Here is a 16169-nt window from a genome sequence, read left to right as displayed (position 1 = left end):
ACTAGCAAAAAGGCCCATCTCTCCCGGCCAACATTTCCCCATAAAACTTGCAGGGCTGAGTGTCCCCATGACTGCGCCCGGGAAAGCACAGGGAATCAAAAGTGCCCCAGTTTGCTTTTCCACTCCAGGGGAAAGAAAAACAGGCGTGCTGATCAATCAGCGGGGATGAGGAGAGGCATGCCGCCCATGCAGGGGCCACAATGGACCCCAAGCTTAACGGCTACGAGTCCGCGTGAAAAGGCCTCACACTGTCCAGTCACAGAGCTCACTGTGCAGAGGAGAAGAAAACATCCCTCCACTGTGGCCACGGCCAGCACCGCTCCCCCAACACTGGCTTGGCTTAGCACAGCTCCGGCCTGCCAAACCAAACAACAGCCCCACTCATGTCAGACCTGAAATAGTACATCATTCCAAGCCATCATCTTCAAGGAGGACATATGCATGTCTGTTTAGTGCTGGAGAAGCTACTCACTGGTGAGGTGCAGTCTCCAGTCCTGAGGAAAAATAATTGAATAACTCAAATCTTTAACTACCACTGCATGCAATATAAAATTTTACATTGACTCAATTTAAAAACAAACTTTAGTTCTATTCCAGCATGCCAAGTCTCCATTTCTGCTCCCAAGCAATGACCACAGCTTTGCACTCCAGTCCACCACAACCTCCAGAATAGAGCTAGACAAAGCCAGCTTCTGGCTTGCAGTCTGGCCCGCTGCGAGGAGAAAAGTGAACAGAGAAATGTATAGGATCCAGGAAGTATTGATGGATACTTACACTGGCCGCTCTGGATAAAGAGCTGGGCGACACATGTCCCACAGCCAAGGCCACTCCACCCAATTTAGCATCAAGGAGAAAAGGATTGGTCTGCACGGGTCTCACCCTGCAGGAGCTGGCCATCCTACACTAGGAGGGATATTTATAAAGCAACCACCCTGTCCCAGCACAGGCAGCCCACTAAGGCAACCCTCAGGAACCGCGAAGTGCAGAAACTGCAAACCCAGACATGGAGCCTGGTACTAATGGCCCAGTGACGGGTCGTGTCTCATGAAAAGCAGTTGGGTTTTGGCCCAGCTCATCGCAACAGAGATCCCGGTGTGGTTATTTCTTGATGATATAAACAGATGCTCTGAATCATGACGGTGGCCGGCCAGTTCAGATACAATCTCATGCCCGCCTTCCAGGAATCTAGGATGCCTCGCTCCTTTTGTCATGGTGGTGAGCTAATAGATATTAAAACACAACACACACAAAACCTGCATCAATGCCACTTTTTACTTAGAAATGGAATAAACTTATTCCTAAAGCGGTTTCCAAAACATATCTGTTGCAATGCATTTGAAAACAGTTTTCTTTGCATTTGTCTTTCCTTTTAAAAAGGTGGTTAAAGGTCAGGGTAAGCTGGTAGGTCGGGACTGTTTCTTCAGGACACTTCAGCAGGATGAATGCTTCCTGCACCAAGGATTTGAACCCACACCTAATTAAAAAGGTCCCTTTCCTTATTCAACATGCTAACCTTTAGAGCTCTAATCAAGATGTACTGTACATTTCCTGAAAAACATTTATTCATGTTGACCACATGAAATAAGTTTATGATATGGGAAATCATGTAGAGGTCAATACAGACTTTTCCTGCCTAAGGGGAAACTGTTTTACAGTCAAGTTAAAGCAACAATAAAGAACTTTTCCCGCTTTTGTCCCCCTACAGGTTGGAAGCGGAATTGTCCATTACATTACATTATGCAAGTTTGCCAGATCGGGTAGTGGATCTGTAGTTCGAATGAGACAATTCCGCTTCCAACCTGTAGGGGGATCGAAGCGGGAAAAGTTTTTTAGTGTTGCTTTAAAAAAAGAAAACTGTACAAACTCTCGATGCACTAATCACGAACAAGAATCTGAATGAATGAGGCGGCAGTGGCTCAGGTGGTAGAGCGGTCGCCTACCAATTGGAAGGTTGGTGGTCGGATTCCTGGCAGTCCCATATCGAAGTGTCCTTGGGCAAGACGTCAAAGTGTCCTTGGGCAAGACACCGAACTCTGAATTGCCCCCGATGCTGCGCCGGGGTGGCAGCTTGTATGGCAGCCTCGGCACCAGTGTATGAATGGTGCCTGTATGTAGAAGCGATTTGAGTAGTCAGTAAGACCAGAAAAGCGCTATATAAATACAGTCCATGTACCGTAGGTTGAAAATGTCTAGAAAAGGCCAAAAGTCTTCAATGAGGATGAAGTGCAGGTACAGTAACATTTTAAAACATGCAATTCTAATTCTAGCATATTATCACACATGTTCTGTATGGTGCTGCAGGCAGTTTGGAACATTGGACTCCATGATGAGGCACAGTGGACATTGCTGTGTTTTAGCAGCCACTGGGCTGAGCAGAGTTGTGTGATGGCTTAAGTACAGTTTGGGAATTTCAGCGGGCTCCCTGGTGTCCACTCTGCTCCCCCCAGAGCCCCGTCTCTTCCAGCTCCCATCACACAATGACAGGCCTTGTGACGCGAGGAAAAAAGCAGCACAAGCCTTCCACAGCCTCTGCCATCACAGCCACTATTGTACACAGGCTTTTTCTCAGGATATCCAACACCCTGGAAAATGGGGGATCCTGTTGCGCATCCCACTCTCCTCACTCAGGGAGTCAAAACAAGGGTGGAAAAGCCTTTTAGGAGCTTTTCAGAGAGACTGATCACCTGATACAGCAGCACTCTGCACCTCTCAAGCAGGACAGAGGCCCTTGTCATGGAAGTGCCGCATCTTAGCACTCACTGGGCTGCTGTGTTCCTGCCAGCCCGAGCAGCATAATGCACAGTGTGCCCATGGCAGGCCTCTTCCCAACCATTTCCCCACAGAGTGCTCTGAAAGAACTCCACTCACTAATCACAGCACTGCGGCAGGAGGCTCGTCACCACTTTTAAAAAAAACCAGGGTAGACATCCCTTGGAGGAAGGGGTCAGCCAAAACCCAAAACTCTCATCCACTAAGCTGGATGATGGTAAACACTAAGGCTGTCAGGCATAGACAGCAGAGCAGCCCATTTCCAAATCAGCTTTAAGACCAGAAAAAAAAAAAAAAAAAAAAAAAAAAAAAAAAAAAAAAAAAGGACTAATCAGCGATTAGATATCTCAAATTGCAGTCTTGTACTGTCTCCCAGAGGATACAAGACCATACGGATTCCAACGTCAGAAAAATTTGAGAAAAGGGTGAATTTAAAGATGGGAAGGAGAATGGGAAAACAGGCGACTCCATAATACCACAAACATGCAGGGCCTACCGGACGGACCGCTTCGACAGGAGCGCGTCCATTCCTAAGGGTTCGCAGATTGAGCCACAACACAGATCCTAATGTGTTTTTTGATAGGCCAATTCGGAAGTTTGCTGCTATGGTTTGCTCGCCACAGCCCCACTATAACTCCACAGTGGTTTTGTTTTTTAATGTGGTTTTGGATTGATGCTTAAAAGGGGAAGGGGGGGGGGGAGGGGGGCAATGGCACATAAAAACAAAGCACTTGCAAGTGTTAGGACTTGACACTAGACAACTTCATCATCTTTAGTCTGCCTGAGGCGTCCGTCGTCCAAATGAACATCACATATCACCCTCACGTCAGCTGAATCTGCCTAAACGGCGAGCCAGTCAGCTGAGCTGATTCATGTCTGCACAAACAGACACCCTGCACACCCCCCCAGCTCTAAAACAAATAGGGAGGCAACATGCCATGTGGCTTTGCACTCGCATCAAATTAGTTATTAGGAGGGACTCTGTCTTGCATTCCCAAAGACTATATTTTGCTGGGACCACATTCATGGCGGTCAGGACTGACGGAAGCATTTTATTTTGATAAAGACTTGTTTGGAAAAAAAAGGTTCAGAAATGTATTGATGGCATCCTCAAAAGCACCACTTTGACCCCAGTTACATCATGGCTAGCCTGGTTCATCTTTCTCCCAGTGTGAAAGAGATCAAAACTACTGTGACGTAAGCGACCAGTCTCAGAGGGTGGACACCGCTGAGGGACATGTGCATCTGAATCCCATTTAACATGTCAACACAAAGAATCCCAAACTCAAAGAGAACATTTAAAATGGACCTTCTCAGCCAGCAGCTTCTTAGAACTTAGATGCTCAAATGTTTTTAAGTTCAAACCTCTGCATATTTATCCAACTTTAGGTCATGTCCAGTGTTATAAAAATGGATGGAATTCTTGTATGTTTCTTCCTGCTCTGTCACCTCGCACATTCTTTCAGTGGGACCCATGCTTGCGACTAAGCATGTAGGCATAGCTGAAATAGCTCATGATGAACTTTCCCACAGCATTTTCCCTCTTTAACTCACTGAAGTCTTTCCAGACGCCCGAGTCCCTTCTTGGCTTCATTGCAGAATGGTAAATAAGCACAGCATAGTTTAGCTGCAGTCTCATGATAACCCGAAGTCTGTATTTTACCACATCATATTTTACTGCTTACTGAGACAAATGAGTTAAGGCCATTGTTTTGAAGGAAAGTATTTATTTTTTTCCTTGGAGCTGGCTCTGAATGAAACGGCACCAGACTGTTATTCAGCTTAATGCCAGCTATTTTCAAAAGAGACTGACCTTTCTAGTTCATACACTCACTGCTATAAAAATGTCAAACCCTCTCTGTATCCTGCCTCGACTGAAGTCCACGTACAGGGCATTGAGGCCCACAAACCTTTTGTAGGGCATCTTCTGTGGCATCAGAGTAACCATTCAAGAGGAAAGGCCAAGAATTGAAACATGTTATTCCTGCAGACTGCGACAGTGCAGTCAAAATACAGTAAATACACACAGATCTACAGACGAGGACAACAACCTTCAGCTGTACTAACCAAGCAAACTGCAGCCCAAATCAGGAGCTACAGATGAATGACAGATTGGCATTGTGAGGATGTCACGTTTAAACATTATTATGCATTTGTTCACTATTGCTGCACTACTCCTGCCTAGGACTGGGCATCAAGAACCGATTCTTATTTGTAATAGTTTCAAAAATTACGATTCCAGTAGAATCAATTAGAGGATTTGGTTTCAAATCCGATAATCGCTTTATTTTACAATGAAAAACGCTTTAAAACTGCAAACCACCATTGAATCAAAATAAAACGTTCCTCTAATTTGTGAAAATAGGCATGTGACCCATTTCAACTCCACCCCTCAAAGAATCGGAATCGAGAATCGATAAGAACCGGAGTCGAAAGAAAGAATCTGGATCAGAATTGTTAAAATCCAAAACAATGCCCAACCCTACTCCTGCTGTGATACCCATCATATCGTCCAAAGTATGAAATAGCAAACTTATTTTACAGCAGTTTAAAAAAAAAATAAAAAAAAACAGGCTCACAAACTTCTTTTGTTTTTGGTTGGAGGAGACAGAATTGAGAGACAGTGTTGTCCACATCTAAGTAAAAACATGTTATAGCCAAAATTCTGCTGCTTTTCTCTAACAGGGTGGGCAGTTATTGACTAAACAAATGGTGGACAGCATATCTCAGAAAGCTAAAAACTTTCAGAAGGAATGAATAGAGAATTTAGCTGGTTTAAATAAAACAGAAACCAACCTGTGACAGCGGTCTGGACAGTCGGTGACTCTTCTCCACTGGAGACCATGGACGCAGCTGGACACTAGAAGATAAAGGCAACAGAGAGTCAACCATACAGGTTTGATTTTGGGATTGGCAATATGACAATACACAGTATAACATGAGACAGACAAATGTGTCAATCTGGGAATTTTTTCAAATCCTATATGTGGTAAAGTATTTATCCTTTAATATCTCTGGGTGTATGAGGCTAATAAGTGGGACAGACTAATTGAAATATTGTTTTTTTATGACTTTTGCATCAATGTAATTAAGTACTCTAATTTGTCAGCCAAAAACAGAAATTCCTGTCTGCTATTTCATCTATTCAATTTTCAGTTGATCTTCCAAATTTAGTAGCGTAGTAATGTATTAGTGGGAAATTATTAATGTGATAAAGCATTTTAACCACATTGCCATATTCATACATTTTAAAATTAACCATAAGCCGTTTTTCCATTTCAAAGATTTTAAAAATGCACATTTTGAAGTATTGCATTTGAAAATCTAAAATGGAAAAATTCTAACAAAACTTCCTTGACTTGCGCAAAATGTTTTTACGCTTGCTTGAGGGGTTTTGTGCCTTTGTGGAGAAATAGTTGATTCTGAATGGAATATGGAAACACCTTTGCAGAATAAGTTCTTGCATAACAAATATTTCACTCACAGGACTGATCAGCTGTTTTAGCTGTCAGCATCTGGCATTCATTTTTTTTTTTGTATCGGGACAGCATGAAACAAGGCCAGTACTAGCAGACATGAATAAACAATTAAAACTGGCCCAACTGAACCAAATTCCCGAAGATGTAGATGGTTAGATGGCCAAGGCGACTTGTTTTGTTTTCTTGTTAGAAACCTCTACTTCTACTCTGTTTACTGGCGGATTACAGCCATGCGTAGCCTAGAGTGACAACTTCTGACCAAACTACGCTGTACCAGAGTTTATTCGCTCCAAACCAGTTGATGAATTTGCATTTCTTTTTTGCAACATTTCAAAACTTTGCTTAAAATTGGCTTGATAAATGAATGGAAACATGGCCAAAGTACTGGTGGTTCCCCGTGCTGTGAAGATTTGTACAAATTCCAAGTTGATTAATGGTCCGTAAACTTATATTTTGAAGAACAAGTGTTCTGCACAATTTTTACTCGGAATAATAATTCTGGTTTAAATGGTAAATTAAGATGTAAGAAGAATACTATTACTAAGAATTCAAGTTATATTTATGACAACATGGAAATTAAGTGTGTGCAGGACAGAAAGCTTAGTCAGTCTGGACAATTTGAGTTTTAAAACGTGACCTACTAAGAGTTATCCAGGAGAGTCAACAAACGGCCGTGTGCCGAGAGAGAGCGAGGTGAACGTTCCACATTCTGCCTTTTGTTAAAGTGAATGCAAACGCTGGAATGCGATATCCTCTGCATATCCTTTGTTACTACAGTACAATCCCATGGCTCCACTTTCTGTCTGTTATTCCCATACCTATTGACTCTGGGCCTGTTGTAAAGTCAAGAGAGCGCTTGTTGCAACCTTTTGTCCAGATATAAGTCTATTGAAGCAGTGAATGGACAGGTTTTCTGAAAAAGATTCAACCGTCCATCTGAAACGAGCTTTAAAAAAAGGCCCCAAGACTTTATCTTAGAACATGTTCATGCTGAAGGGCTGATTGTCCAAACTGTAATTTAGATTTTAGTGACCAGATCAAGTGTGTGACTTCAGTACAATCTTTTACTTTCGTTACAACATTGGTAAGCACGGTAACAACGCAGAAGCAGACAAACCGGCTGAGGGTTCAGCATCTGTCCAACATCTAAAAATATCACAACCGAGCTAATATGTTGCAGTAATGCTTTAATTTTTCAAGCATTTTTTTAATGTCCACAGTGGATTCTTCATTAGAGGTGACAAAAAAAAAAAAAAAAAAAAAAAAAAAAACATTCTTGTCATCAAATATGCATTTGAAGCTAATTATATGAAAAATATGCAATAAAACCCAAATTTGACCTGCATGCTTGAACAGTGCAATGCTGATCTCTACTACTACTACTACTACTACTACTACTACTACTACTACTACTACTACTACTACTACTACTACTACTACTACTACTACTACTACTACAGCAGGTCAAGGCGAGTTACCTCTTGCTGATGGTCGGTGTCAGCCTCTCCCTCTTCCCGTCGGGACTGGGAAAAGGATCTGGCGAATAAGGTCCAGGGGACAGCGACGCAGGGCTGGAGATGGTGTACTCTCTGTAGTTCTGATTCTCGTCTCTGCTCACTATTACTGCCTCCTACAAATCAGAGAAATCCTATTGCATTGGTATCAGATAAACGTAACTTGATCTTTAAGAGTGCATTTTTGCCACACTGTAGTAAATGTCATATTCTTAAACAGATTTTGTACTCCGTATCACCAGGTTTTGTAGGTGTTGCTTTGGGACTCTTTATGATCCCAATAAAAACACAGGAACAAGCACTAAACCACTGCGATGGCTTGTATTGCTTCCATCTTGAGGGAAAGTGAAATGAGCAAATATGTGATAAACAGATGTGTGATGCATGCATTAGTAGAAATGAAGCAGCACACCCTGTATGGTCAAAACAACACATTATCCAAATAAAGCAGGCACTGAGCAATGCCGTGGCTCAAAATGATGTGGAGTCCACTGTTCTAGACATCAAATTTCCATTTGATGTTGAGTAATCAACAAACTGTAGACGGATTAAAGCGCCCGTGGAGCTGCAGCACTGACCTGGAAGCGTCCGGTGAGCTGCTCAGGGGTGCCGATGCCGTTAGTCTGTCCAGGGCTGGGAGGCTCAGGTCTTAAAAAAGAAAACCACAGAGATCAACTGACTGTAAACACTGATAATATCTGCATACCCAACCTCATCACTGCATTTAAAAAAGGTCCTGAACACCCATACAGGTGTTTTCAGTTAAAAAAAGGTCCCATGGCATGAAAATTTCAATTTGAGTTTTTTTTAACATTAATATGAGTTCCCCCAGCCTGCCTATGGTCCCCCAGTGGCTAGAAATGGTGATAGGTGTAAACCGAGCCCTGGGTATCCTGCTCTGCCTTTGAGAAAATGAAAGCTCAGATGGGCCGATCTGGAATTTTCTCCTTATGAGGTCATAAGGAGCAAGGTTACCTCCCCTTTCTCTGCTTTGCCCGCCCAGAGAATTTGGCCCACCCATGAGAGAGAGAGAGACATCATGGCTTTCAAACGAGAAGTGGCAGTTGGTCAAGGCCACACCCGCCCCCTCTCCTCCTCAATAAAATGGGTGTTTGGCAGCTTTAAGAAAAAAAAAAAAAAAAAAAAAAGGAACTGAAATCAACTAAGGCAGTAAGAATGCAAGGTATTTAAAAACAGGTCTGAGTGACATTTTGGACAAGCTGATTTACTCAAAAGCATGTAATATCATGTTCAAGAACTTGGAAAAAAATGAGTGAAGAAAAAAAATATTCTCTAAGGGTCATAAGTGTAAGGAAGTACAAATGAACAATTTGTGACATCCACTTTGCTAATGTCATGGCAAACATCCAGTAGTATGTTCCCATGAATCTACTGCAGAAGACGAGTATCGCAGACTCTGTCCCACTTTTGAAAATATTCTCCCGATGGATCTCGTCTTTCCAACTAGTCACTTTTTGTTTGACTTTCTTAAATAGAAAGCGCATTCTGTTAGCAATTCCACCATTCAATTCGGAGGGGAAAATATGGGTACAAGCGCCAATGCAAACACACAGTGCAGCACCCCCCGCACCCCCCCGGCTGCAGGGCCAGAGGCTGATGGGCTTTTGGTTGAGCCCGGGGTAATGAGGCTCACAGGAAGGCCTGGATGCCTGTGGTAAATCACCCAGAAACACACCTCTTGTGGCCTGGGCTCCACATACTGCGTACAAGAGAGAGAGATGGCAAGAAGATGAAAACTGATACAGCAGCAGGAAGACATTTCTTCCCGTAGGAGAGATATTAATGTGGCAGACCTGAAAAACTCATTACTTTGAATTAGCAACTGTTCAGCAGAGAAATACTTAACTTGCGATTTTAAACTTCCATTTTCTACGTACATCTGGTCTTTACACCATGAGATGTATTTTAGGTCAGTGATCAGATCAGTGTCTAGTCTGTAGCAGATGACCTCTGGTCACAGGTCTTCATAATACAGTAGAAGAATTTTCTTATTAGTAAAATGCAGCCAACATTGACTTTATACCACACAGTGCACCGCTGTCTTCAAAAAAGGGACCTAGAGCTAACCTACCTAAGGCAGATTCTTCAAACATGTGCACTGGAAGAATACCGCTTCATTCTGAGAACTGAAATCAGTCAAAACACACCTTAATATTGCCAGAGTATTCAAATCCACAAGAAGCAAAGCGGCACATACTGTGTATACCAAACAAGCAGAGACATAAAAACCCCGCCTAAAAAAACTGCCAAAATTTCGATGGCAACTTTCATGTTTTTTTTGGACTCTGCTGCAACACGTTTTGATCAATACAAAACATGTTTATACTTTCCTAGTTTCGCATTGCCAGACCTTCCTCCACAGCGGTCCGGAGGAATGTGTGGCTAGTCCACACAGCACTCATCATCTTGGGCGGCGCTAAGTGCCAGACACAATGACGGTGCCTCTGCAAAATAGCCTCGGGGAAGGAACTTGTTTTGGTGGAACGTGTACGTTCAAAAGGTGGTTTTCAGTCTTGCAACAGAAAACTCAGATTGGACAGATAGTCTAGCTAGCTGTCTGGATTTACCCTGCAGAGATCTGAGAGAGCTGGGCGATATAAAGAAAATCAAAATATCACGATAGGTTTGACCAAATACATCAATATTGCCGTGATATTTTAGGGTTGACTGTTGGCGCTTTTACAAAATATTTACACAATGAGATTGTGATAAATAATCATCAGTAATGTGGATATAATGATTAAGTGGGTAAAGGCAAATAATAAAAACGGCTAGTAAGTCTGGTGAGTTGACAAAATTACATGACTTCACTGTAATGCAGCCTTTAAAACCAGGAAAAAACACGTGTGTCACACACACACCTCAATTAGAGAGCGCAACAGAGGGAGTGAGAAATGCTTTGGTCAACGTGACATCATCCACAAAGCATCAATGAACAATGAAGTCCAAACAAGTGCAAACAAAGCCCAACTAAAAGAAAATTCAGGGTCAATGACAAGACAGCGATGGTGTGGTTGCTTTGTTATGTAAAAATAACCCCAGTTAGCTAATGTCTGGGATGAACATGTTGTTGGATGCACCAACAATAAACCACTGCCTCTGTATAGAGCAGCAGACATGTACGCCTAAAAAGCACTGATTATGCGCCGATGCCAGCTCCCTCCAGTGGGCAACACCATCTGTGGGCTGACAGCCAGTAACCACATCGCTGCTGGTTTGATGAGAATAAACTGCCAACCAGATGTTGAGCTGGAAAAAGGGAGCAATATAAGCGCAGAAAAAAAAAAAAAAAAAAAAAAATCAAATGTTATAGATTTGTGTTACTCAATTATAGATCTCTTAAAAGCTTGCCTGAAGGTAATATGCTTGTTGCGAGGTATTAAGACAGAAGCCTGTGAGGTACATGAGAGTCTTGGTGCCGCTACCCCGCCGACTGTTAACAGAGAGGGGATTAAAGACAGGGCAGAGGTACATGGTGGCATTGTCCTGGGCAGGCCAGAAGTAATGGTGTAGTTTCTGGCTTGGTAGGAGACATGAGGTCAGCAGGGAAAAATTCACTCACATGGACGTGGGACATCCAAGGAGGATGCATGTGAAAGCACACACGTGTGTGTGTGTGTGTGTGTGTGTTGTGTGTGTGTGTGTGTGTGTGTGTGTGTGTGTGTGTGTGTGTGTGTGTGTGTGTGTGTGTGTGTGTGTGTGTGTGTGTGTGTGTGTGTGTGTGTGTGTGTGTGTGTGTGTGTGTGTGTATAAAAGAGAGAAGGGGGTGTGGGGCAACAGTGACAAGAAATGAGAATTTAGGGAGGACCTTTAATCAAAATGCCAGCCAAGAGCAGTCCTGGCTCAAGGGAAAACGTCTTTAGTAGCCAACTCCCCATCATCCAAAACAAGGTCTTGGCAAATCTCAAAAACAGCATTTATGAAGAAGGACCAGGAAAGGGAACAATGTTGCACTCACATGCTGGCATTTCCCCTGATTACAATCACTTGTTTTTGTTTGTACAGTGCCTGCATGATAAAGTTAAAAACAGTGTAAAAAAAAAAAAAAGATGGAAGCTGAAGCGACTTTGGTCTTGGCACAAACAGAAGATTAGGGGTATTCATATGGGAAACTATGCTGCAGAAGGTCGCATGGCACTGTATGCATTTTATGCTTACATATCCAAGATAAACATACTGTTTGCAGGACATAAAACCGCAAGTGATGGTAGGAGGAAGATTTGTTTGCATGGCAGATCTGCATGTCAGCGTACCTCTCCACCACCAGCTGCAGCTGAGTCTTTGAGTTCTTGATCTTGTTCTGGGCCTCCACGTTCAGCATGTCCGCCGTGTTTTCCCTGTTGATCTCCAAGATAATGTCACCAGGTTGCAGGTCGGCCTTCTCTGCCTTGCTGCCCCCGTTGACCTGTTGAACAGAAGATTGAGCTCCAGTTAGGTCCTACTGGCCCCAGGTCCTGCTCTGAACATAACACTTTGCGTCTGCTATCCATCTGGCGAGTATAGACCGTTCTGAATCTTCAGGCTGTGTGGACAATTTGTCAGTGGCTGCCATTCAGTAATAATGAACGAGTAAATGAGAAACTGTGTGTTCACACTTTTTTCAACTCTCTCGCTCCCTCTCTCCAACTCATAAGTTAACACTCCTAGTAAAAACCAACACATGGAACGAGGCCGTGCTGGTCATCAGCGGACAGATTCATGACACCCTTTGGCAGAGAAGTCGTTAGTGGGACTCTACTTGATGGTTTGACTGGCCCTGACCTTTGCAACCAGCCTCACCACATGTCAAAGCCAATGCTATACCACCACATCAGAGGGAATTCCACACTAATGGGGCGAAACATGGCGTCCAAGCCACCGCTTTCAGCTCGGTTCCCGTGTCCCAGGCACACACACCCAAACGCACAGGCTTACTAGAGCTAAAAAGGCAAAATGAGGAGGCTGGTCCCACTTAAACTTTAGAGAGAAATATGACATTTGCCACAAACAGTGCTCGCCGCAGAATTAAGAACAGAGAGACAATTAAGCAAAGAATGCAAAACAAAACAAATAAAAGAGCCAATCAGAGAGGATGAAGGACTCGTTTTTACATCTCTAGAGGAAAAATGGATGCAGAGAGAGTGCCAGGCAACGGGCTGTTTGTCAGTTTAGCCAAACAAGAGGGGCAGAGGTGCCATGTCTGTGGGCCCACTCAAGAGGCAATTAAGCGTTGCTGTGGTGACCCACAATACTGCGTGCCTTTTCTGATCAGGACACGCCTGGTTTCACATAAACTGAGAGCAGCTGGGGGTTCTTTTCCAGCGTCGGTGCAAGAGTGAAAACGGGGGCAAGCCATCTCTCAGGCCAACAGGAATAAAAGAGGGCATCCATGTCATCTCTGCACCAAGTGCAAACCACTTGAGATGGTGGGGGGGAGAGAGGGGGGGGCGCTTTGCAAACCAATTTCAATGATGCAAGTTTCTCTCTCAGCAGGAATCCCCGTCACTTCAGAGAACCCGTTTAATATTTCAAACAAGCAAACGTGCTGGTGGTGTTTACTGGTTAGCAGTAACACAATCACACTTTATGCAGACGTATTCATGGGACGACTCGGTTTTTCTAGCAGATGTTGTCAGGAGGGGTCAAGCAATAAAAGCTTTTGAAGTCAAAGTCTGTGTGAAGCACTGGTGCCATGCCATGAGTTTGCCATAATTTATCCTTAATGGTCTGTACTAAGGGAAGTCTGACTGGAGGAAAACAGGCTGACGTGGAGGTGTAGGACCAGAATGTGCAGACCTGGGTGTCTCTGGCATGCAGAAGTTTTTTTCTGGCGCTGTTTACTTTGTGCCGTCTTACAGTGGTAACGTTTCCACTTCTTTTATTCCATCTTCCACTTTTTTGTGTGTGTTTTTTTTTTTTTCTTTAAACACTGACTGGGAATTTACTGATGCACGTGGTTATGCACGCGAGTTGGCAAAGAAACACAAACCCACATTCACAGACTGCACTCTGGGATCAGGAACCCCTCACCCACCCCACCTCAACTTCCACTGTAACTGTAATCAGTGGTTTCCTTCTAATGTAATCTACTTCCATTCTATACTAACGGGTTCAGCAGTCAAGGAAATAGGTACGAAGCAGCCCGCGGACACAAACAAAGACAAGAAAAGAGACGTAGTGAGGAGGAAGTTGACTTTGCATGACATGCCATTACAGGCTGCGTTTTGACAAAAACAAGAGGATATGGTTTGATAAGGTGCAGCGGGTTTTAGCAACAGGGCCGCAAGTACCTTTGATACAGTTATGGCCTTCTTGAAGTCCCTTCCTCCAAATATTCTGAAGCCCCATGGTGAAGGACCGATAAGGTTCACCGTCAGCGCCATTTAGTGATCAGTCAGCACACACTCTTGTCGAAAACCCTAGAAGAAGAAAAAAAAAGAAGAAACCGGAGCATGAGATTGAGTGAGAGTAACATGTGGGACACAAACATGCACGGCTGAACATTTTCATTTCATCAGAGTCACGCGGCGAGGCTGTATATCAGAACAGGTGAAGACGGTGAATATTTGCATAAGCCGCCTTTCGCCTCGACATGGATTGCATTACCACATCAAATAGGAATGGGAAGAATCCGAAACCAAAGACATGTGACAAACATTGCTAAAGTGCCTTCAAAGCAAAAAGAGTTTCATTATATCCAAATGCTCTTTTGGGACAAAGGAAACCAACAAAAAGCCGTGCGAGCACACGAGGAGCTGAACACTTCGTAGAGTTTCTCTGTGACCGTGGGGTTTAATGGGCATGTATACTGTGGTGTGGCATGACATACGGCATCAAGTATGGCAGCCCTTCGAGACTTGTTTATAAGAATGGGCTGTATATAAAAGGTGTCAAACAATTCAGTCGTTTCTATCGGTCCTTCATGGATATTTTGTTTGTACGGTTAGGGTTTGCACGAAAATGTATAGCTTTTGCTTTCCACAAAAGTCTGTTGTTAATTTGTCTAATCTAGTGTTTAAAAATCAAACCACTGGAGACGCCAATGTATAGTGAAACCATATGAGTTTTCATTGTTTCTATTATCTTGTAGACCGAGGTTTCTGTAATGACATTAATGCAATATTAAGAAAGAACACATATTGTAACGTCCTCCGCAGGCCTGTTTGATTTTCCATATGGGAGAAATCACTTCATTTAGAATGATATTCGGGGGTTGATAGTCAGCACTGACTATCATGTTGTATGTCATGGATCAAGATTCTGTTGAGCTTTTGTTTATTACTTTTATCCATCACAGATATACACGGCTAGATGACAAGATAGCCAAGTAACAGATACCCCAGATGTAGAGCTTTAATTATCGGTGACGATTGAGCTTTCAAAATAGTACACATTGCAAAAATCATTATTGGTGATGACAATGCGTTGTGCGCTACCGTCTGTGGCAAATAGATTTGTTCCAGCAGTCGGTAATCTGTGTGGACGTGAAAAATGAGGATCCATACGAGTAAATACCGTGTGCTCTCGGCTCTTGGATGGGCTATACAGCTTCACGTTGCTGGACTGTAACTGCTCTACCACATAGTACCTGCAGGTGTTTGGGCATTCCTACCAGCAAGTCACTCAGTGTCAAATTCTTCTCGAGTTCTCATTTAAAACAGGAACAGCATGACAAGGATGACAACATTCCTATCAGCAAGCCACTGAAGAGTAATCAGATGGGTTACAAAACATGACACTGATGTTGGCAATAAATACATTCTCAAATAGAGCTGCAAAGTTTAACCAATTAGTTGCAAACTATTAAATTTCTCTATCTAAATAAATGGTAAAGATTCTGATTCCAGCTTCCTAAATATGAATGTGTTCTAGTTTTTTCACTCCTTTGTGACAGTCAACTGAATATATTTAAGTTATGAAAAAAAAAAAAAAAAAAAAAAAAAAAAAGACATTTGAGGACGTCATCTTGGGCTTTGGGAAACACTGATCAAAATCTTTCACCTTTTTCCGGACACTTAAATTGAGAAAATTATCAACAGATTAATCGACAATGAAAATAACAGTTAGCTGCAGCCCTCAAACCTTTAACTGTTTTAGGAGGGGAACCAGATTAACTAAACTCATTGTTATCATTTACACCATCTTCTGAAATATCAGTGGGCCAAAGCTGGAGCAGAATATGCTTCAAAGCATTGGAATGGTTACTCTGATGCTTTTCGAACCAGATAACCTGCGATTTATGCGCCAGTTTGCTCAGACTCCGCTTATAGCTGTGGACGAAGCTTGTCTGTTGTATCTCTCACACACACACACACACACACACACCTTAGTGTAACAAGTAGTATATAGTTGCACTCGTAAACAACGGCATAAGCTATTTTAAGTATAGACTGCCTCTCCCTTTCTC

The 16169-nt window shown here is 43.0% G+C and overlaps 1 protein-coding gene across 1 annotated transcript in view; it reads right to left on the bottom strand.

Annotated features, from left to right (window-relative positions):
* Nucleotides 1-16169, bottom strand: part of pdlim2 (PDZ and LIM domain 2 (mystique)) — a 40919-nt gene that overhangs the window by 15174 nt on the left and 9576 nt on the right. The window contains exons 2-6 of the mRNA XM_028578160.1: nucleotides 14053-14181; nucleotides 12037-12188; nucleotides 8341-8410; nucleotides 7727-7878; nucleotides 5566-5629 (exon numbers count right to left, since the gene is read on the bottom strand). Of these exons, the coding sequence (XP_028433961.1) occupies nucleotides 5566-5629; nucleotides 7727-7878; nucleotides 8341-8410; nucleotides 12037-12188; nucleotides 14053-14145 (531 nt within the window). The 5' untranslated portion in view covers nucleotides 14146-14181. The remainder of the gene's footprint in view (nucleotides 1-5565; nucleotides 5630-7726; nucleotides 7879-8340; nucleotides 8411-12036; nucleotides 12189-14052; nucleotides 14182-16169) is intronic.

This window comes from Perca flavescens, chromosome 5 (assembly GCF_004354835.1).
Source record: "Perca flavescens isolate YP-PL-M2 chromosome 5, PFLA_1.0, whole genome shotgun sequence".
Lineage (NCBI taxonomy): Eukaryota > Metazoa > Chordata > Actinopteri > Perciformes > Percidae > Perca > Perca flavescens.
The sequence above is the reverse complement of the archived record's forward strand: the minus strand, read 5'-3'. Positions and strand labels throughout refer to the sequence as shown.